The sequence below is a fragment of the Amphibalanus amphitrite genome, unplaced genomic scaffold (genome assembly GCF_019059575.1).
Source record: "Amphibalanus amphitrite isolate SeventyFive unplaced genomic scaffold, NRLGWU_Aamphi_draft 000856F_arrow, whole genome shotgun sequence".
In the NCBI taxonomy this organism is placed as follows: Eukaryota; Metazoa; Arthropoda; class Thecostraca; order Balanomorpha; family Balanidae; genus Amphibalanus; species Amphibalanus amphitrite.
The window spans coordinates 135,269-158,482 of record NW_024882350.1 but is presented as its reverse complement, the minus strand read 5'-3'; the positions used below and the strand labels follow the sequence as shown (position 1 = coordinate 158,482).

Here is a 23,214-nt window from a genome sequence, read left to right as displayed (position 1 = left end):
ACTGCCTGTCCGATGAAGAACTTTATGATCTTACCTAACTGGAACTGGATGCAATCGAACATATTAATTTACGCGCCAGTTTTCCATAGCTCGGTCAATGGTCGGGTATCAAATTCAACCACCGATTCCGAAGACGGCTGAACAACACCACCACCACGTTCCCATCTCCCAGCCCCGGTCCTTGGCCTCTAACACCCGCCCGCAGAGGCGGTCCCCTCAGAGCGGCGTATCACCTTCCAGCAGATCCATCCAACAGACGGAGCCGTGGCAGCACAGGACGCGACTTTATTTGTACTGCAGCCCACCACTCACAGCTTCTGCAGCCGGCCTCTCTCACAGACAGCCGCAGAAAGCGGCTCATCACACCGTATCAGACATCAGCCGACTCCTGACGGCGCGCCGGCGCAGTCGCGGGCTACGGGACACGAGCAGTTACCATCCCAATACAGGGAGAGGTCAGTAAACGAGTACAATACAGACAGCGGCCGCGGTGCACTAGCTGGCGAGGGCGAGCACGTCATAGTTCTCCAGTTAATGTGCGACACAAGAGGCGGTCGACGACATCGTCCATACGTTCAGATAGCCAACAGTTATCCGACAGAAGAGGAACCGGACGGGGGTCAGTAGTAAATGACCGGTTACTACCAGCGAACGAGGGATTGGCTCCAACCTACAGGCGAGGCCCGAATAGACTCCACAGACCACAGCCCAGAGGCAAGTCACTATGCAAACGACACGATCGAGCCTGCGTTCAGTTATTATGTGTATCACATACCTTCAACAAATGATAATGAAAGTAACATAAGCTATCGAGTATGTGGCAGGCTATTATTTGCCGCGTAATATCAGACGATTACCACAAAACATGTACAAAGTTCGGAATGCTATTATGCTAGCTATCAAAGAGCGCGATGTGTGCCTGTGCCCTGTATACACTAAACATACATAGTACATACGTCAAAACACGACTAGATACAGCTGGCGAATGCACAATTAACACGGCACAACAGAGTATATGGCTTCGGTTGGCAAATCAGTCGCACGAGCGCTGGGCGCGTTGAGCCGAAACAAGTTAATAGCACAAAACTGCCTTACTAAACAAGCCCTTATTGCCTGTGCGGAGACTCTAAATATATCTAAATCGAGCGGCATTCTACAAGGACTATCTGGGGTTATCAGAGTCGGATATCGCACGCGCATGGCACGTGGCACGTGCACTACCCGCACGGAAGACGGATTTCGAGCGAGGAGTCCGCCGAGTCACTGTCCTGGGGCGTCGCTACGACGCTATTAGCTGGGTAACCACGGCGACTCTCTGCGGTGGTACGGACACAGTTCGTGTGTGCGTCGGAGCTCCACTTTTAAGACCGATCGGTCAGCACGCACTTCTCTCCTGGCCTCAATACCTCGGACTACCTCTGCAACTAACCGACGCCACACTCAGTTGCTCCGTAATTCAATTCCGTCTTGCGCCTCGCTCCACAGTTTCGGCACAGTTCTGACTACGTCGCCCCACCCCACGGCGCGGCTCTCCCCGCACACTCGATCGCCCTCCCCCGCGACTTCTCACGGTCTCTGTCCGCTCACTGCCCCACTCAGCTGCCTGGTGCACCTCTCCCGCTACCACCTCACGGAGTCTTGGGCACATGTTCCTCCACCGGCGCCGCCGGCCTCGGCTGACGGGGCGGGGCCGGCGCCTCGGCCGCCTCCGACACGCTGTTACCGTTGATGTCTCCGTTGTTGTTCTCGGAGCCGGCGTAGGCGGGGGACGGCTCGGCCAGGGTTTCACGCGAGGCGTACGGCGGCGGCGGGCCCGCGTTGGGCTGCGGGGCGCCGGCCGAGGGGGCCGCGGCGGCCGCCCGGTGCGTCTCCAGAGAGCCACCCACCTGCCCCTGCACCGCCTCCGAGTAGCTCGGAGGGCTGATCAGCGGCATCACCTGACAGAGCGGCGTCAGGCGGGGTTAGAGTGGGAACACAGAAATTCAATCAGTGTCCAAAGTTAATAAGCTGGACAGACGCTCCAGCCATATAAGTGAAGGTAACTAGTCCGCGAGTCCACCAAAGACTAATGAGGAGACTTTGAACTAGGAACATTTTTATCCTATCACGAAAACAGTAAATAGCAGATATCATCGAAATTCCCAGCCTCTATGTTCACTCTCCTACCACAGACCTCTCACCCCACCCCTCTCCCTTCCCCGCAGCGCTCACCTGTACGCCATTATTGATATTATAGGTGACCATCATATGTCCCGGCCCGCCGCCGTAGTAGGCCGGAAAGTGAGCGCCGCCGCCGGCCATCATCAGGTGGTCAAAGTCGGCCAGCGGCGGGTGGGCGGCCGCCGCGCGCGCAGCCCGCATGTGCGAGTAGGACGAGAGGCGGGCCGACTGGCGCAGGTGGACGCGGCAGAACGCCACGATCATGATGGAGACGATCAGAATGAACGCCACCGCGCAGCCTGGGAACGGGGAGGGAGGGGGAGTGGGTCAGCTGGTGAGACATGGCTAACACCGAAACTACACCGTGAGATGCTGCTTTCTGAGATTATTTAACCTCATCTAAGTAGACAATGCGTGTTCATTCAATTCATTCAAGAATCTTGGGGGGGGGGGGTATCATGTCATGAGGCCTTGTCGAGCAATTCTACAATTACAGGGCCTGAAAACTCGAAAGCTCGAAAGCTCGACTAGATGTGATTCATGAACTCACCGATAATGGTGTATATTGTAATGTAAATAGCTGTCTCCAGGTAGGTGCGGTCATACGACTGCGGACACAGTAACTCACCGATAATGGTGTATATGGCCGTCTCCAGGTAGGTTCGGTCGTACGCGCCCGACTGGTCATCGTGCCGCGGACGAGTCTTGTCCAGGTCGTGCGGCCGGTACTCTGTCACAGAACACGGAACAGCGTCACGGAACAACACGGAACTTATCACAGAACATCATGGGACCATGAGTGTAACCCACAGTGACACCAAACGGTTCAACTCGCCACCGGCCGCCCCCCGCAGTCCCGCACCCAATGTTTGTTTATTGGGGCTTTAGGGCGCGACGACTGCAAAGGTCATTTTGCGCCCAATGTCAGTCCCGCACCCCACTCACGTCCGGTGCTGAAGCCGATGATGTGCTTGCAGCAGGGCTCGTCCTCGTTGATGTAGCGGCCCGTGCTGCAGTTGCCCTGGTAGCAGCAGAAGTGGCGCGGTCGGCACCGCTCGCCGCACTTAATCAGCTGACCGCCGCCCGAGCGGCCCGCGTCGTCACACGTCACGTGCTCTGGGCAGCGGGCGGGGGAGGGGGTCAACGGAGGGTCAGTACTCAGGTAGGTGTGCGAATAACGGTCACATGGGCCGCTGAAGGTAATTCAAAGAGGTCAAATACATGATACCAAGGTCAAAGCGCGTTTTAATGAAGGTCGCATATGGATGCAAGACCAGGCAGTCTACATAAACAGAGCAAGAGAATTTCGCCAAGGATCACAAACTGAAGGTAAGTAAGTAAAGTTATTCGAAATGATCATCGGCTATTCATGTCATGCGAAGAATATGCATCGTGAAATGTCACCTGAAACAATATAAATATACCCATAAAATATGTTTCTCTAGAAGGAATCATGAACCGCCGTCGATTTTCAGACTCTTCAGTTGTAAATGTCAATCAGTCGATGATTACTCACTTCCGCACGTCTCCAGCATTTCATCCAGGCCATCTGGGCAGTCTGCCTTCCCGTCACAAACAAAAACCCGGTTGATGCAGAGCCCCTGACACTGGAACTGGCCGTCCGAACAGCCGGCTGAAACACGACACAGCGGTAAATACATCATATAACGTCCCTGGCATTATGGAACTGGCCCTCCCAACAGCCGACTAAAGCAGAGGACGGTGGAACCCCTATAAAAACGGCATAACATCAGCGCAACACAACACTGCGCACTGCACTACAAAACGTAGCGCCACATATTACAAGGAGCATGACAAATTATATTCTGATCAGATAGGTACAACATGACAAACCCCAGCTTCAAACTAAGTGGTCCCAGCCATGGAAGTCATCACACCATACCCAGGACAAAGCTGCTCCAGAGCTCTTTACGCCCCCGCTGACGGTATTTGCCCTCCCGCGCTGATTCTGCCACTCACGCGGCCGGACGCGGCCGGCCCAGGACAAAGCTGCTCCAGAGCTCTTTACGCCCCCGCTGACGACATTTGCCCCTCCCGCTGATTCTGCCACTCACGCGGCCGGACGTAGAGTATGAACGACTTGAGCACAATGGTCTCGTCGGCCAGCTGGGTCTCGCAGGAGAAGTTGCCGCTGTCGTGGCTGAGCAGGTTGGTCACCGACAGACGTAGGCCGCCCTCCAGACGCTCCTTACGGATCCGCTCCGGTCTGGAACAGGGGCGCGGAAGCGGTGGGGTGATGGTTAGGGAAGTAGATAGGATACGATGGTGGAGCGAACACGGGCTTTAGACTCGGGAAACACGTTTAGTGATTGTCGCGAATCAACTGACATAAGGAGGGTATGCCATACGCACATATTGCCTAGCATTTTAGTTGATGGCGAGTCGAGATACTGTTTATGATTTACATCGTTTCTTTGAAAACAGTGCATTTTGATGTATCTCAACTTTGACAATTGTAACTCCAACTGCACTCCCAGGGGCTAGAGCAGCCTTGCATTTCACGATACAACCCCATAAAGTAAACCCTAAAGACACTGCCGAAAGCCCCACCACTCGCACGTAAAGGTCGTCCTACCAGGTCCTCATCCACCGCTCAGTTCGTCACTCCCGTCCCGCGAACCCTCTCCTATCGCCGTCGCTCTCTCCCATGGCACTCACTGATCCGATGTAGGCAGGTACCAGGCGATCTTGGGCACGGCGTGCAGCGTCTGCTGCTGGCCGGTCCAGTTCAGACGACACGTCAGGTTCAGCGTGGAGCCCAGGTCGCGCACGATCGTCTTGCCGTCCACCTGCATGGCCTGCTCGTCGCGGATCGAGGTGTCCAGCGGCGGCAGCCCCGAAGGCGGCGGAGACTCGGACGACTCGTCTGGGGCGCGGAGGGGAGGGGCACTCTGTCACTGTGTGTAAGGTGAACATGGGATGCTGCTGCGATGTGGGGAGTTGGGGTATGGGAAATCTCTCCAGAACAGTTGAGCTGTGAAATGAAATTTTAGCTATATGCATCCCAGTTCCTCTTTGTCACAAAATTTATTACTGGTTGATGATGATCACATTTTTTTTCACATTGCAATACTTTTCAATCTAACAATTTAGTGAGCACACTTTATGTGAGCAAAACATACTTTTCCAATGAAGTTGCAATTCGCAAGGTAACAACCACATGTAGGATTGACAGCAGTGAATAGCGATGCACATTTCCAGAAGACCTACCAGCATATCCTGATGTGGCTGCCAGGAGCTGCAGCATCAGCAGTGCCGGTCCAGCTGCAGCAGCCAGCGGGGTCGCCATCACAGCAGAGCTCACAGCCAGATGCACCACCAACTCAGTTCTCACCAGTCACCAGGTCACCACACTGGCAGTATTCTCACATGGCAGTGCGTCCTTCACCTGTGGAGATGATATTACTTGCAAATTAGGCAGGTACTTCAAGATAGGATCAACTACAATCACATGCACATGTTCCTTGGAGACTGCATAATGAATACAGTCCAGACTTTGGTTGGATGTGTGAGTAAGGGGCCATAAAAAGAGTGATTTGCTAAGGTCATAGAGCAACATTTGGTGAGGGCTAGTCAGAGGGTGACCAATGAGGAGCTGATAGTAAACTGTCAGACATACTAGGGAGTTGTGAGTGCACTGATGTGGTGAGATGAATGAATAGTTGGGCCTTGGGGCAAAAAAAAAATAGCATGGACAAATATAATTGTGAGCAAATAATAGTGCAGATTCCTGGATACAACAATCTGTGGTCAAATACTTGCAGAAAGAAAGAAATGTGATGCATGAAGAAATGTGAATACAAAGAAGTGTGTGGCAAAGGCTTGAGCTAACAAAGAAATTTGACTAAGATTGGTTGCTTATTATGTTAGAAATTAGCATAATTCACTCCCTTTTAAGTTCAATTAAAAGCCTCCTGGGATCAGACTTAACAAGTTCCATTGTGATTACAAAATAAAAAGCCTGTTCGACACCATGACAATGCAAAGAGACCCCTTCAAAGTTCACACTGCACAAGCCTCCAGCGACCCCAAGGGCAGAGCAATATTGGACCTCCTCAGTGTTTGAGGGTCAGATTGCAAAGAATGGCAACAGAGTCAACAAGATGCACCAGCTAGGGTGACAAATTCAAACACATGTGTATCACATGTATCACACATGTATCACACAACACTTTCGTATTGTGACCCTCAGTGACCTGATCTCTGTGACCTGACCTGGCATCAGTGAATTCAAATAGCAATATGTGTTTTACGGACAATTTCCCCAAATCGACGAATTTCAAAAAGATGCCTTTTACTCGATTTTACATCACATTTCTTGAAATGCCTGTAAATGGCAAAAAATTCTACCTTTGACCTGACCTGTGACATTATCTGTTGGACCGAGGTCAATGAAATTGGGTCACAAGTAGAGATTGCAATCCCGGAGCGTTTTGCTAATCCCGGGATCCCGAAAGTTTTGTCGAAAACGCTCGTAAAATGGTTTCCTTCTGACAGATTTTGCGTCTTTTAGCTAAACATGAACAAAGAAGCAACCGAAAGCTATCATTAAACCATGTCCCTTGCATTTAAAACGATCGAATTTTTCAAGAAAATGTTTAAATTTGACTAGTATGTTATCCCAATTGGCCTTTACAGAACTGTGCGTTGACCATGCGTTTACTGTCCCGTCACTGAGACGGGTTCCCACGCCCAATCTGCCTCTATACTAGTTGGCAAGACCGTTATTGCTGTTAGCTTGTTCATTGTGAAACTAAAAACCGTGACCAGTGTACGCCAAGTTTGGCAGCTCCTGTTTCTCAATGTTTTGATGACGTCGCTCGGTCACTTCACCTCCTTCCGGTTTCACTTTCATCAATAATTTCTCTTAGACGTTACTCCAAAGTCGCTTTGAGGGTAGCAGAGTTAGTGTACTAGCCGGGAGAGCTCCACTCCACTCGTCCCAACGTCTGAATCAGTGAGCCACAATCAGAATCAGTGAGCTCCGCTAGCACTTGTGTGACATCTGTTACATCTTCCCGTGACACGAGCTCAACGACTGTCTTGCTGAACTCTTTTGTTCCAGCCACGGACAAGTCAGGATCACTGGACGATCCGTGATCCTGATGAAGATGCTACAGCACTGATGCTGCAATCGTTCGGCGTTCGAGGACCATTTTTCGTGCGCATTCAAGCAGCTTAACCGCTGTGGGTGATCCCCGGGAGGCACCAACACGGTCGATTGTGGACGGCTAGGATGGGGTGCCAAATAAATAGGTACTCTGCTTAATGTCACGCAGTATTGTACACGGTTTGAGAGCGACTCTTGCAGTGGCTGTATTCCTTTTTTGGGGTGAAGAACTGATTTTTTCGGGATCCCGTGATTTGCGAAATTCGGGATCGGGATCGAGATTAAAATCCCGCCGGGATCCCAGGATCCCGATCCCGGGATTGCAATTTCTAGTCACAAGGTAGTTCCGTGGTAGGGCTATCCAACGCCGTTTGAATTTTGAAAATCGGTAGTTAGATTTACGAGGGCTTAACCCGCGCCCCGTAGGGGGGGGGGGCCGAAACGCCCCCCCCCTGTCCTTTTCGGTCGATATCTCCTAAACGGCTGGAGATATCGCCACCAAACTTTCAGGACCCCTCCGGGCATCAATTTTACACAAAGTGACCAAAAATTTTTCCAGAGGCTATGATAGGTTGGCCACAAATGACGTCAGAGTGACGTCATGTTCTGTCATTTTCGACCGAAAAAAGACCTTCGCGAGAAGACCTGTCAGGACTACAGCTTTGAAGATACAGAAAAATGATCGAGACATAAAAGGTGTAGAATTGACAGGGCTACAAAACTGCTATCTCGAATTTTTGAAATTTTTGAGTTTTGACCCCCAAAATCAAAAAAGTATTTTTTTTGGATATATTCGCCAAAAAATCCAAAAAGTTTTTTGAATTTCGAAAAAAACGGAATATATGTGATAGTGCCTACCGTCTTCTATCTACATACCAAATTTCAGATCGATACCTCGTTTTTTGGCCAAGTTATAGCGAAAAAACTGTTCAAAAATGATGACGTCAAATTTTCAAACTCAATTTTTGGCAATTCTAGAACTCGTAAAGCAAAACGAAGACCACCATTAGACTCCCCGTGACGAGCTGCATCGAATCGATACCCATTTTATGCAAAAATATCAACTTTGAAATTTGACCTAATTTGACCTGACCTTGACCTGACCTTCACAAAAACGGGACCTAGGCTGGCCTCAAAGGCTGCCTAACCCACATAATCGCATTTGTCATGTAAAATGGACCATAAAACATGTATCACACGACACATTCATATTGTGACCCCCGGTGACCTGACCTCGCTGTGACCTGACCTGGTATCAGTGACCTCAGATAGCAAGGTATGTGTTTGACGAACAATGTACCATCGATGGTTTTCAATAAATTACCAATTTACTCGCTTTCACAGCACATTTCTTGAATTGCCTGTGAACGGTGAAAATCTGACCTTTGACCTGACCTGTGACGTCATCGGTTTGACCTAGGTCAATGAAATTTGGTCACAAGGTAGTTCCCGGGTGGGGCTATCGAACACCGTTTGAATTTTGAAAATCGGCCGGTAACTTTCCGAGATCTTAGGGGGGGGCCGAAACGGACCCCCCCCCCCTACGGGTGGTAGGGTCCGCCGGTAGCCCTACGGGGCGCGGGTTAAGGGGGGGGGGGCCGAAACGCCCCCTCCCCCTACGGGTGGTAGGGTCTGCCGTTAGCCCTAAGGGGTGAGGGTTTAGGTTAAGCAAAGTACAACCATGAATCTGCACCACTCTATGCATATTCTGCACCGCACTATAGGTCTGTTCCAGTGGTTGCTCCAACCTCCTCTTACCTCAAAGCTCCTCTAGCCTCCTCATTGCAAAAAAAATTGTTCCTGACACACCTTGAAGCTCCTCAAAGCTCATTCTGATTCCACATCTCACAACCACTTTTTTCCTCTTCCCTCATCCCAAAGGAAAGCTATTTTTGGGATGAAGCTCTAGTATAGATACTATAGGTATAACTGGCACAAGTAAATACCTAGTAATTAAGTCATGGATTGTTTATTTATGAGTTTTGATTGGCATGGACATAATTGTGAGCATATTTTTTAATAGTATGCTCTGATAGGTATTGGTATCCACATTTTTTATTTGAAAACAATGTTTATCTCAAAATATTGGCGGCCCATATTCCACAAATTTTCACCTGTTACAGCTTGCAAACAGCTGAGTTCCTCACAGGAATGTTCTTGAGGCTGCTCTAAAACAGCTCTCATCGAAAGTCATCCAGCCTCCTCAGATTTTTTTCCAGACTGACCAGGCCCAGGGGAAAAGACCCTATGATTTATCCGCACAACACTGCACACTTGCAGTTTGCCTCCTGCATCCACAATAGCTGCATTTACATTAGGGATTGTTGCAAGCTTATGGCTCAGCCCATGATGTTGCAATAGATGCCATATGCCAATGGTGCTTTAAAATTTGCAAAATGATGCTTTCTAAGTCTACCAAGAGGAATGCATCAAAATTACCTCAAAATAAACTAGCTGAAGCCTTGTCAGAAATGCTATGAAGCCAGGCACAATATCTGTTATGTCCCGCTTCTGACCGACTTCAGTAACAAGCCTGGGTGACCCCAGGGTGTGGGTTAATTGCAGAAAATCACAACAGAAAAATATAATTTACGTTTTCAAGCACACGTTGCCGGAAAGAATCATATTGTAGTGATGGGGGTCCTCTTCACCTGCCATCCCGAACCACGTGGACTAAACCTTTGTCACTAATCAGGGCTGGATCGTTAAATCTACAGAGACCAAAACAACTTGATGCAACATCACATATAGGATGGCTTTTAACACGAAGCTAAATATACCTAATACAGTCAGAAGTCCAGCACTAGACAGAGCAATAAATATATACAACCTCTGCATGGCTGAGTCATATTCGCCGCCTGCCGGCGCACAAACTCCAACAATATCTTGCAAGATGGCAATAATCTTGCAGTCTGATTTGAGAGGTCAACAGTTAGAGCAGCCTGCCTCTTCATGGCATCTCTGCCTCCTTACCTTCAACCCTAAAATCCTGAATCATCAATAAATATCCATTGCAATAACATCAATTGATTGGGGAGTTCATAGAGATCTTATATACATAGAGATGACACGCCTATGTTAAAGCACTTGATTTCGTGGCGATTCAGTGGGTCTTTTTAAGCAAGGTTTTCTGGGGTGCCATGGCCCGTGACTTGCATTTTGTAAGGATTCGGTCAAGGAGATTGTGTTCACATCCGCTTATTTTTAAGTACAGTTTTTCTTTTTTGTCTAGCTATGACGCTTTCGAGCGTTATTATTGAAATGAAATTAGGCATGTTTTAACCTTATGCTCGTATCAGGTACTGCATGTATCATTAACCCTCGCCGTCCGACGGGGGGGGGGGCGGGTGTCGCCTCCCTATAGGGTTTTTCACGATAGCTCCGAACACGCAGGCGATAGAGAGCTGAAACTTGGCATACCTGACCTTTGATCCAAGCCGCATCTTGTGACACCAACCGCATTTTCAGGTCAGGTCAGGCCACTGACCTGTGACGTCATAAGTGAACCTCTGCACAGTCCTCAGATGTCGCAACTTCGCAACGCCGTCAGTGCCAGAGGAACTTTCACAGGGAGATGAAACTTACAGGATGTAGTATCAGCCAGAGGTCTCACAACTTTTACACATATCTCGGATTTTCCCTAAAAATCACATGAGGTCAGGTCGGCCACGTGACCTCACCATTAGGTATAAGTCAATGGGGAAAAATGAAAACTGCTATGTTAGCGCCGAGAACTATCTCAAACCGTCTCCAGCACATGGAATCGTGATTTCTTGCACGTCTTGCAAGGTCCGATGCTTCACTTTTGCATCGTTGACATTGCGTGGCGTCATTTATGGTCACTTGTGTTATTGATTAAAGAAAGCGCGTTTTTGAGGCTCATGATTACATATATAACTGCAATGAAAACCGTTAGACGGTTTGAAAAAGTCAGTTTGTCAGTTTGGCCAACATGTCTTATTTTCTTGGCCCAATTTTGAATATAATTATTAGCATGAGGCTTACGGTTTTCATTGCAGTTATATACTTGGGTCATTAGAGTTTTTCATCAATAACTCCCCATCAAATTGAGTTAGCGAGTCGGGAAAGCCACCAATAAACTCAGGAAGACCTGCCGATTCGAGTAATATGTAACATGACCTCTTTCAACCAGCTTCGTGATCTGGGGGAGCTGACCTGCCCTTGACCCGAGGTCAACACCTCAAGTTGACCTCACCCGAACAAAAAGTATACCATTCGACGCGCCTGAGCGAGGCGAACACGATGATGCCAAAATCGCGGCTCTCCGATCGTTTTTTTTTTTGCGAAGTTATGAAAAATTGAACCCTGGCCCTTGGTCACTTGCCCTGACCTCATGAGACCTTAAAATCGGGTACCAGTCCCTGCGTCTTGTAACGGCGCACGCGCCTGTTTTTTTCGCGACGCTCTAGCTTCATCAGGGGCGAAACGGCGAGGGAAATCGTACCAACCCCCCCCCCCCCCCGGCCGGCGCGTATGTAGAAAACCAATAGGTCCGGCGAGGGTTAATGTATCATTGAATGGGAACATGCAACATATGTATATTTGAGCTTGCACCGTGCTCAGAAAGGTTCAGAACAGCCGTTTTCACGACGGTTGACCGAAAGCGCCAAACGACCAAATCTCAAAGAACCTACCCTGAAAATTCCATGAACCTGACCCAAATGACCTTAGACCTGTAACCTTTTTTTGGGGGGGACCATGTCAGGGGGCCATAAAACATGCATCGCACAACCCTAGAAAATAGTAAAGTTGGTTCATGTGCTGACCCTTGGTGACCTGACCTGTGACCTGACATGGTATTATCAGTGACCTCTAATAGCAACATATATACTAGGCAACGTACGCCCTATTTTTAACGTACGCGAAACATTTTATCTTTGACCTGATCTGTGACGTCATCGGTGACCCCGAGGTCAATGAAATTGGAGTTCCGTCGACAAATTTGACAGGGCTATCGAACATCGTTTGAATGTTACGGATCCGTCCAGTAGTTTCGGAGATACGGGAGGGGGCAAAAAAATGCCCCCCCCCCCCACCGCGCGGAAGGTGACCGGGAGGTCCACTGCCTGCCGGGTTGATGAGAGCCTGAATGGGAGAGAATGTTTTTAGGCGAGCTTTTAAGGAATTCAATAAAAACACAAAATGAAATCATGCTACAAATTGCATTGCTTACCTCAGGAATGAAATCAGCCAGGAAAGAACAGAAATATTTTTAACCAGTAAAACGCCTTTTGGGGCGACCAACGGAGCAAGCGAGAGGGTGGGCCTTGGACAAGCGAATTTGCAAGGGACACCTCCAACTAACTTGTGCACTGCACCCTACTAACCGGTCCCTAGCGATGTGCCAAATTTGAGCGCAATCGGCCTAGCCATTCTCGAGATCTGGAAGCGGCACCCTGCACGTGCACACGTGCAAAATGGGCCACAACTGACTTTTGCACGGCACCCTACTAACTGGTCCCTAACCATGTACCAAATTTCAGCACAATCGGTTCAGCCGTTCTCGAGATCTGGAATCGACCCCTGCACGTGCGCACGTGCAGCAGCACCCCAACTGTGGCACATGGATATGCATTGCCTAGTGGGTGCCCACCTACATACCAACTTTCAGCGCAATCGGCCAAGTAGTTACCAAGATATTGCAACAATTGCAAAACTGACACCTCTTCGTTTTGCACGTGGCACGTGCATAAGCGGTCACCCACATGCATCGAGAATAGTCCAATACTTGGTAGAAGGAATGAAGCTACCCTAGAAAAATCATCGAATGTAAATCGGTCAAGTGGTTGCTGAGATATAAGCCTCGCAAAAGCGTAACCACGGCCGGCCGGCCGCTCATATGCAGACATTTCCGTTAATCTACGAAAGACTACGCTTGCTTCGCTCGCTACGTATTAATTTCTTCAGACTAACAATGCCTCAGCCATATTGGCACGCTACTGGCTGAAAATAAGTTGCTTAAAAAGACCCACTGAATCGCCACGATTTTAAGTGCATGTCATCTCTATGTATATAAGATCTCTATGGGGGAGTTAGGTAGGTAGGTACCTAGTGGCTAGTGTATTTCCCGATTAGTGACTTTGACGATCACTCTGAACCTGCCTGTGTATAAATGATAAAATGAGCCTCACCTTTAAATTGCAGGCCTCTTTGCAGGAAATAGATTTCTTATTTACAACAAGAGGCTTCCAATTTATTTTATTTCAATTTTCAGGGCAAAAGCGCATTACACAGTCTTCACATTGATGTCATCAAAACAAAATGCACGCCATAAGGATTATGTTTGAAAGTGGGAATTTTAAACAGTAACTCTATGATGACGTAACAAAAATAATAGAAATTGGGACTGCCACCACAGGTAAACGCATTTTTTCATGCATGTTTCACACAAATACGGAAATTTTACCAACAGCATAATACATAAATCAATTGAAAGTAGCATCTGACTAATTTATTATTTTTTTTTGCTAGTAATGTGATCTGTTTTGAAAGTTTTTTATGACGTCAGGACTCAGGCTTAAGGATAGTTCTAATAGAAATATTATTGCTTGTAAAATATGCGCAAGAAATCGCCGCATTCGCCGCAGCATTACGTCCGTGGAGTTGGCGTCGAATTCGTTTTTTTCATTTTATAACGATCGTCGATCTGATTTTGTTCCCAATAAACGCCCATTTGCACCCATTGTGTAATGTGTATGCCTATTTTCGACACTCACCCCGCGTTCTCTTGGACGGTGAAGATTCTACGCCGTCCAGCCAATCACGTTCCATAATCGCAGCGAGCCGAGCCCCCACTGACCTTGAACGGGATTGGCCGGACGACGTAGAATCTTCGTCGTCCGAGAGACATCGAACGCGGGTCAGTCTCATCCTGCTATTTATTCTGCGGCATTCTCTACATCAAGTCGCAATTTAGTCATCGCTGAGCAGTGGCGGATCCAGGGGGGGCAAAATGGGCATTTGCCCCCCCCCCCAAACGGCATGAATTTAACATTACGCCTATGGACGATGCATGGAAAGAATCGATAAATTTTTATGGTTTGCCCCCCCCCCCCCAAACCTCTGAGCTGGATCCGCCTCTGTCGCTGAGCGTTCATGGGTGTTACCAAAATTGGCTTGTCGCATTATCGCCATCAAATCGCCATAACTAATCGTTTTTGCCTCTGCATGGCAGTTTAACCCGCGCCCTGATGGGGGGGGCCATTTTGGCCCCCCCCTGTGGTTTTTCTTAAATAGCGAGAAAACGGCGGCGCGCAGCGCCGCCAAATTTTGGGTACCTTACCGGGCATCAATTTGACACCTTCACACAAAATTTCAAGTCACAGGTCACCTCAGGTCAGGAGTTATTGAGGTCAAACTGAGGTCATGTTCGAGCAAAAATGAGCAAAAAACATGACATCTTGAAACGCTCACCAATTCTACAGTTAACAAGCAATTTTAAAGTTCTTTATGTGGTTGTGTAGAGAAAAGACGGCGCTACAAAACTGCTATCTCGGATTTTCGAAATTTTGGGATTTTGACCCCCAAAAATCAAAAAAATTGATTTTTTTAGAAAAACTCAAAAAATTTCCAAAAATTTTTCGAATTTCGAAAAAACCGGAATATATGTGATAGTCCCTGCGCTCTTCGATATACATACCAAATTTTAGATCGATACCTCTTTTTTTGGCCAAGTTATAGGGAAAAAACTGTTAAAAATTGATGACGTCAAATTTTTGAACTCAATTTTTAGCAGTTCTAGACCTCGTAGCGCAAAACGGAGACCACCATTGAACTCCCCGTGACGAGCTGCATCGAATCGATACCCATTTTATGCAAAAATATCAACTTTGAAATTTGACCTAATTTGACCTGACCTTGACCTGACCTTGACCTGACCTTGACCAAAACGTGACCTAAGCTGGCCCTAAAGTCTGTCTGACCCACATAATCGCATTTGTCATGTAAAATGGACCATAAAACATGTATCACACGACACTTTCATATTGTGACCCCCCAGTGACCTGACCTCTGTGACCTGACCTGGTATCAGTGACCTCAAATAGCAAAATATGTGTTTGAAGAGCATTTCTCCATCGATGATTTTCAATGAAATGCATTTTACTCGATTTTACAACGCATTTCTTGAAATGCCTGTAAACGGTGAAAATTCGACCTTTGACCTGACCTGTGACGTCATCGGTTTGACCGAGGTCAATGAAATTGGGTCACAAGGTAGTTCCCCGCTGGGGCTATCCAACACCGTTTACCGCTTGTCGCTATGTTGCGTGGTTCTCGAGATCTGAGGGGGGGGGCCAAAATGGCCCCCCCCATCAGACCGCGTTGCTCGGCAGACCCCATCTGGGCGCGGGTTAACCAGGTTGTACTACATATTATCCGCTATTACGAATTTACGACCTTAGCTGGTGGCTACAACGATGACCCGGACTACATCAACAAGTCAATCAAAATATCAATCAAAATATCACAAATATCAAAAAATCAATCAAAATATCACAAATAAGACAACCATGATGAAAAAAATAATGGTCGTAGACGATGTAGATTATTCGGCTCTTTCATCAACAACCAGTTGATCGTTCCCCCAGTTGAATGGACCCCGTCTCTCTATAATACCCACTGTAGTCTGAAAGCCTGCCAACTTCGTTATGTTATCTAAGCCATGCGCTTATCTCGGCTCTCGAAGCCCTTGCCTGTTCACAATCGACTTTTCATTGGCTTATTCCTGGAATGATTATATCGACGCTCGCCATGGGGCGGGGTAGCATGACGCACCCATTAGGTCGGAGTAGTAAAGGAATCTTGGACTAGGCTTCCGGTAGACTTCGAAATGAAGAATCGAAGCCGAGTGTAAAGCTCATTTTAACGATGAGACGATACCATGGCAGATACTACGCGACAGCGGGTTCAAGGGCGATGGACTCGAGTCTGTGGTCATGGTATTTGATGTTTGCGCTTACTTGAAGTCGTTCTTCGTAGTCTTCCAGACTGTCATCAAACGCTCCATTCCAAAGCCACATCGCAAACAAAACAGCAAACCGTCGTTGGCGATTCTCAATATACTTTAATGTATTAATGAAAATCTCCAACTAAATCACAGAATATGAACGCAGCTGTAACTACAACAATGAACACTGACGAACAGATACCGAGGCTGCCCATATTGTCCGCTAGAGAACACCCCCTGCATCCGAACGCCGTCGTCAGTGCGGCGGCACAGCGCGTGTCGCCGCGGCCCGGGGCGCAGCTCCGTCACGGCGGCACACACACCAACAGCTGCGTAACGGCGGCGGCGGCGGGCGCGTCACGCGTCACGCGGCCCGTCACATAGGACAGAATTTGATGAGATTAGGTCAGCTGCGGGGTTTGTACAACATTACTGTTAAATAGTCTCTATGGCGGCATGGGCAGACACGCATACACGCGCGGTCCGTCCGACCGCCGTCGGCGGCGGGCGCTCTCTCCCACTCTGGCTCCCACTCACTCTCTGGCCGGCGCGGCGGCCCACGTCCGTCCTGTCCAGCGCGCTCCGGCCGCCACGCGCGCACCACTCGCACTCGCTCTCGGCAGACGGGTCGCGTCCAATATAAAACCCAGTAATTACACAGAAAATAGCATAATGATCGGGGGTGGGTCGGGCAGGAGGCGGCCCGGGCGCGGCCGGCCACGCGCGCCGCGCTGGCCGCTGACTATGGCCCGTCTCCGGGCGTTTCGCGGCGCTCCGGCCGCGCAGGGCACTTGGTTCGGTCTGTCGGACGTCGCCGCTAGAAGTCGGCGAACTCCTTGGCACATTTCTCCGTGGAGGACACGTGTAACCGCTCCTCCTCGTAGTCATCGAAGTTGGACGTGTCGCCCGGACCCTTGCACTTGGGGATGAACGGCGCCTCCACCTGGCGGACGAACACAGAGTTAGTGGTGCACTGGGAGTCTGGGACGTCGCAGCAGCCCACCGCTTATAGCCCGACCTGTCATTTTTACACCACCGTGAACCTAACCACAGATAGCTACTACAACTTATAAAACACGATAGGCGTTACATTAACAGTGTTAAAATCTTAATCAGTAACACAGTTTAATCACGACGTCTTGCTCACTGAGTTCTATCAACCACAGAACCGCCCGTCGCCCCGTCCGCCCGTCCGTCTCACATGCCCTGCTCGATGCTGCGGCGGCGCTAAAAGTCGGCGAACTCCCTGGCGTAGAGTGCCTCGGCCGACTCGACCACCGCGTTCGGATCCTCCTCATACGTGTTGAAGTTGGACGTATCGTCGGCAGACTGCAGCGTCGGCAAGAAAGGCGCCGGCACCTAGCCAGACGTGCGGCCGGCGCGTCAGCCGAGCGCGCTAGCACCGAGCGCAGTGCGCGCACCGCCACCGCCACCGCCACCAGCGCCGCCGAGCGCCGGCCCGCGGCCGCCGCCGCACACGGCCGAGCGGGGGAGGAGAAGAGCATGAAGAGGAATGGGGAGAAGAGAGCTAGGGGAGGGTGGAGAGTGAGTGAGAGGTGGGTGGAGGGCCGCATGGCTGGGAGGCAGTTTAGATATTCGGGGAGAGGCGAGTGGCATTGGAGGAGGAGACTTCAGCTGTTTTGACCGTGGTAAGAGGGAATGAACGACGAAGAGGCGAGAAAAGAGGGCGGTAGACCACCGTGTGTTTCGGGACGGCCGTGGGTCGGCGCTCAGCCCAGTGAGGCGACTCAGCTAGTCCGCGAGCCGTTCAGGGAAGCATAGGTGGCAGCACTAGAGGTGGCGTAGAGGGCAGCACTAGGGACAGGAGACCGACTACATTGAGCAAACCGAACTGAGTCAGAAAACCGGAGCAAGATCAGAGAACAGAAATTAAAAGAAAAAGTGCAGAAATAGTGATAAAAGCATGCTATCTATACAATCAGTTAATTAGTCACATCCAAAACAGCCACATCTCTGAGAAGCATGAACAACGGCAGATACGCCGAAAATGCAACCATGCAGTTTATGCCACAAGAAGGCAACGCAAACCGAAAATTCACGGACCAGCGAGAAAAGAAACAGAGAACTACCTAAGTTCCGCGCTCGATCGTACCTTCTTCTGATAGACGGCGATCCAGTCGGTGGTGGCGAACCACTTGTGTCCCTTAATGTCGTTGACACCGTTCTTGAGGTTGCCGTAGCGCTTGGTGAGGTCGACCTGCAGCAGGTTGCGCAGCAGGTCCTTCAGCTCCGAGCTGAAGTGGGACGGGTAGCGCACCTGTCGACAGAAAGGGAAAACAGTCAGTCACAGCGGACACAACACTCGCACCAGCGTGGTATCAACAGGTCACATTGTCACTCTGTCCCCCAGCTGTTGTTGAACACAGCTTCCCTAGCCGCGGGGAGAGCGACATTACCTACGGCAGACCGCCGCGGCGCCGCGCCGCGCCGCGCCCGGCGGGTAGGCAGTCCCGGCGCGGCCGTCACTCGCCCAGGGCTGAATCAATACCTGGCGGGGCGGGGCGGGGCGGGAGGAGAGGGGGACGACCGTCGGCTGCCGACCCACGCCGCCGGCCGGGACGAGACGAGACGACGCATCGCCAGAGGACAAGAGGTGGCTGCGGCAATGTCCAATGTCCATAGCATGGGACAGGTGCTAACCAGCCTGCAGCATTGAACAGAGCAGCAGCACAGCTCGCCTACCTAACAGAGCACTGGACAGGAATCACAAAACGGTACGTCTATGCAAAGTGCCCAAAGCGCGGAAGGAGGCATCCAGCTGGACCGCGTTACTTGACTATCCGTCACTCAGCCAGCCGGACCTTGCCACCTAACAAACAAGATAACGAGACTATAGTATGCATGCCTCCTCTACCCAACAAACACTGCAAAAAAAGCCACTAAGCCAACCGGTTCGCGCTATCAAATCTCCCCCAGCAGATTCCTCCAATACGGCACGGACGGCGGGAATTCAAGTCCTCTCGGAGTCCGGGATGTCGGCCCGACAGAGGACACCTACTGCGCAGCGGCCGAGCCCCAGCGCGCGGCTGCGCGTTCGTCGCCAGGTGACGGTCGGTGCCAGCCGCACCGCGCCCGTCGTGACCGACCTTGACCCCGTCGCCGCCGACGGCGCCGTCACGCACTGCGTCGGCGCCGACGCGTCGCCAGCAGCGCGAGCGGGCTCAGCTGGGGTGTAATGGGGCGGAAGGCTGCAGGAAAGGGACTCTGTTTGAAGACAGTGGATCATAAACGAACGACGGCAGGGCCGAGAGAAAACAGAATTAACGGTTAATGGCTACAGCCCGACGGGATTTCTTAGCAAATACGGCTGGAAAAACGCCATATATGAGAGATGAAATGCGATCTGAAAATCGAAGCCAAAAATACTCAACTCTTCACGGCGAATGACGAATCCCCACACCTGTCGAAACCCTCTCTGATGCCGTGACAGCCGGTATCCGCCTGCTACTCTGATAGATCGCAGCCAAGTTCAGTGCTAAAAGGCCATCGCTGACGGGTGCCAGAAACAATGACGCATGACATATCCTACCGCCCACCACTGCCCGTAACGGTATTCGAATAGCCCTTCTCTTGTGACTCATCACATAACTTCAGCAACAGTGCTGGTGAAGGGGCACGTACGACTGAGCACTGGGCACTGTGTAGCGCAGTAAACACACTCGCCAGGGTGTAATTTCGTATGGCGCGTAGTGCAGAGACCCCTCCCCCACGGTGGCCCCCGGCCTCTAAGCCCGCAGTCTCCGGCTCTCGGAGGTGACACGTGCAGTTTGGCGGGTTGGCTCCGTCCGTCTGCTGACCGCAGGGCGCAGCTCGGCGTCTCGCTGACCGCAGACGGAGCTCAGGACCATATCGGGAGTCTCCGGCGAAACCACCGACACCGCCGGCCAGCCACCGAAAACGGACAGAGCCGCGGTCTGGACAGCGCTGCTCGTCAGGGTGGGATGTCCAATGGACACCCCACCCTGTGATCCATGTGATGTGTGTCTGTCCATGTGAGTCTAGCAGACTCTGCCGTCCTCTGATGTAGACTCGGCAACCGTGATCGCAACCATTTCAGTTCCATCTCCGTAAGAGGACTGGCTGTTTTAATCGCGTCCGTAAACTCTGAGCAAAAAGTACCTGTCCCCTGGACACAGCCGGGTGTTTTCCCTGTTACATATTACCTACCCGTACCTATTGCCAATATCTGAGCGGAATTACCCGACATGAGTTCCCTATCGCTCGCCCCGCCGCCCCAACAGCAGCCCCCAGCAGCCCAACACCAGCTGCAGCCTTACGGCTTGGCGTCCGGACAACGGCGGCCAGCCTATACTCAACGTCCTGGCGCTCGGCGAAAACAAAAGAAACAAATAACCGAACAAAAACGCAATATGGCACGGCCGCGCTGCTGCTGAGGAGCACGCTCCGACGTTTATGAGACTGCGCTGCGATGTGGACAAGCGAATAAGCATGCACCGAACGAATCGCAAAAAGAAGGTCAAGTAGGCGCGCCTGGACAATGTGACAAGGAACGCGCATACTTTACAAGTTTCCAGACACTAATTAAGGTATGACTAAAGTAAGTCTCAAGCTCCATCGAGCCTGAAGTCACCCAGGACCGACTCTGCCCCGCCGACTGACGCAGTTTCTGTCAGCTCGCGGAGGGCTCGCGGTGGTCGGTCCCATTGGTCGCGTCACCAGTCTGGCCGGCAGCGGTTATTTGGCGACGCACGCGACACGGGCCGTCCATTAGGAAATGGTCGGCGCTCAGCTCTCACGGCGACTGCGCAGCGTCAGGGCGCGGCGGCTGCCAGTTGCCACTATCGGGGAGGGAGAGAGGGGGAGCGCGCAGCTGCTAGGAGCTGGCGAGGGAGAGAGGAACAGAGCTACCAGGAGCTGGCAAGGAGAGGACAGGGCAGCTACGTAGAGCTGGCGAGAAAGAGGGGAAAACAGATGTCAGGTGCTGGCAAGGGGGAGCGCGCGGTTGCCGAGAGCTCGTGAGGGAAAGGGGAATGCAGCTACTGATCTGCAGCAAGGGGAGACGACACTGCGCAGTTTACGGCGTCCGTACCTTTCCGGCCACGATCCGCTCATAGATCTGGATGGGCTGGTCGGCGAAGAAGGGCGGGTAGCCGGCGGCCATCTCGTAGATGAGGACGCCCATCGCCCACCAGTCCACCGCCTTGTTGTAGCCCTGTGGACGGAGGAGAGGGTGGTGTCAGATCGGACGGCGGTTAACTGTCAGAGACAACGCATGTAGATATACTCGTAGAAGCTGAACGTAGGCTTGGCTAGATCTATATGCACAAACCTGGGAAAATTGATGTCTTTGGTTCGCTTCAAACATCAGGCTAGCAAAATATATGTACAGCAAAAAAGTACAACACTCCACATCCTCAGATTCGTTCCTCTCGATTCGAATTCGGGGCAGAAAACCAACACCCCGCCCGTTAGCACTCGAGTCCTCCCTTCCTGCCCGCCCAGCCAGCCGCGGTGGCCGACGCGTGTCCAGCCGAGGCCAGGCGTGCCTCCTGGCCGCCCGGTGACCCCGGCAGCCAGCACGCCAGCGGCAGCGGCAAAGGTCGCCCGTGTCGCGCGGCCCGGGTGGCGGCGCCATTACCGTCTTATTGGCGGCGCCATTAGGGTCTTATGAGGCTAAGCAGCCGCGAGGTTTCCTGGAATGGCTCGTGGGCTAACGCTGTAACCAGCGGAACAAGAATCGAAACATCAGGGAATTACATCATGGTGTTCTGGCGATGCGGACAGCCTCACTTCGCGTGTAGCTGTATTTCAGATGTGAGTAAAAACAAATATGGGAGCTGAGTTCATTGCTCCCGCCATACGACCTTTCCACCGCCTCTGGCGAAACGTGTGACGTCGGTAGGTGAAAACCCTTTCAGGGTCTGTTTTCTCAGAGTCAGTCTGGCGGCTGCCAAAGTTGACCAACAGCGACGGTCCATCGGCCATCGGCGGCGACGTTCGACCCCTGACCTCTCGGCCGCCGACAGGGGGGGGGGCGGCGCTAGGGGGGGGCTGCGCTAACAGGCTGTTGCCGATATAGCTTGGCAGTCGGCCCGGGGGGGGGGAGGGCAGGGTGGTCCTCTGGCCAGCTAGCCACCGCCCGAGGCACAACAGAGGCGGCCGTGGGAGGGGGGGGGGGGCAGGACACACTTGTCCAGCCGGCGCGGCGGGAGGCGACAGGTGTAAGCTAACGGCCGGCAGCGCTCGCTAACGCTGCACCTGGCTGGTCAATAAAAAGTGTTGCAAGGGTAAGAACGAGCGCAAGTCGCGAGTCAGAAAGGCCACATCGGCGGTGGAATCAGGGGGCGAACAAAGTTGACACATCAGGATAAAGCTCATGGTTACAGACAGTAGGTACGACTGACCAGCCAAGTGCACATTCATGATCTGCTTCGTCGGGCTTCTTAGGTCAAATGTTTCATGATACCTATCAATTTGGTGTCGCCCATGTTTTTAAACATGTGAGGCACATTTATGGGCTTAAATGTGTGGGTGTTACTCTGCTCTTACGTAATATGTCAAGGTATAAAACTGTTTATCATACTCAGTCCGCCACATGGCAGTTCCTTGAAATAGCAGACGACCACGCCATTAACCAACTGGGCCATATCACGTGTCTGAGATAAAACTGAAGCAATTAAAAAGTTGCCAGCTTTGACAGGGCTGACGAGCTGAGGTTTAGTTTACCGACGGGGGTGACATACGGTGAGAGTAGGAGAATAGAGGGAGTTGGAATGGGAGCATACGGTAGGACGAGATGTAGTAGCAATAAACAAAAAACGAAACCAATCGGCTTGGGAAATGTTTCTAGTAGAAAAGTAGGATGAATTAGACGGAATTACAAAGAAGGCAGATTTTAAGCCAAATAAAGATATAAATGCCGGAGGCAACGACAAATAGAAGTCTGAGAAGTCCGGCATAAAATCTGTACCTA

At 51.1% G+C, this 23,214-nt stretch overlaps 2 protein-coding genes across 3 annotated transcripts in view; both read right to left on the bottom strand.

The window, feature by feature from the left end:
• Positions 1 to 263: 263 nt before the first annotated feature.
• LOC122367190 (low-density lipoprotein receptor class A domain-containing protein 3-like) lies at positions 264 to 14,084 on the bottom strand. Of its 2 annotated transcripts, none has more exons than XM_043340084.1 (9): positions 14,029 to 14,084; positions 5,392 to 5,569; positions 4,840 to 5,047; positions 4,236 to 4,387; positions 3,677 to 3,793; positions 3,106 to 3,276; positions 2,789 to 2,890; positions 2,212 to 2,459; positions 264 to 1,937 (listed from the first exon to the last, which is right to left on the bottom strand). In XM_043340084.1, the coding sequence occupies exons 2-9, from the start codon at positions 5,468 to 5,470 to the stop codon at positions 1,629 to 1,631; spliced, it is 1,386 nt and encodes a 461-aa protein (XP_043196019.1). In that variant the 5' UTR covers positions 5,471 to 5,569; positions 14,029 to 14,084; the 3' UTR covers positions 264 to 1,628. The 2 variants fall into 2 exon arrangements, with proteins under 2 accessions (XP_043196019.1, XP_043196018.1); XM_043340083.1 differs by lacking the exon at positions 14,029 to 14,084 and adding an exon at positions 13,444 to 13,573.
• A 2,272-nt stretch (positions 14,085 to 16,356) lies between these two features.
• Positions 16,357 to 23,214, bottom strand: part of LOC122367188 (cAMP-dependent protein kinase catalytic subunit 1-like) — a 51,469-nt gene continuing 44,611 nt past the window's right edge. The window contains exons 9-11 of the mRNA XM_043340081.1: positions 21,331 to 21,453; positions 18,373 to 18,537; positions 16,357 to 17,202 (exon numbers count right to left, since the gene is read on the bottom strand). Coding sequence (XP_043196016.1) covers positions 17,077 to 17,202; positions 18,373 to 18,537; positions 21,331 to 21,453 — 414 coding nt within the window. The 3' untranslated portion in view covers positions 16,357 to 17,076. The remainder of the gene's footprint in view (positions 17,203 to 18,372; positions 18,538 to 21,330; positions 21,454 to 23,214) is intronic.

Excerpts from the sequence above, each read along its gene's own strand:
- LOC122367190 (XM_043340084.1), bottom strand. The coding sequence starts at position 5,470 with ATGGCGACCCCGCTGGCTGCTGCAGCTGGACCGGCACTGCTGATGCTG. Across the intron at positions 5,048-5,391 it reads AGCCACATCAGGATATGCTG|ACGAGTCGTCCGAGTCTCCG; the intron begins GTAGGTCTTCTG and ends TCCGCGCCCCAG. Across the intron at positions 1,938-2,211 it reads ATATCAATAATGGCGTACAG|GTGATGCCGCTGATCAGCCC; the intron begins GTGAGCGCTGCG and ends CCGCTCTGTCAG.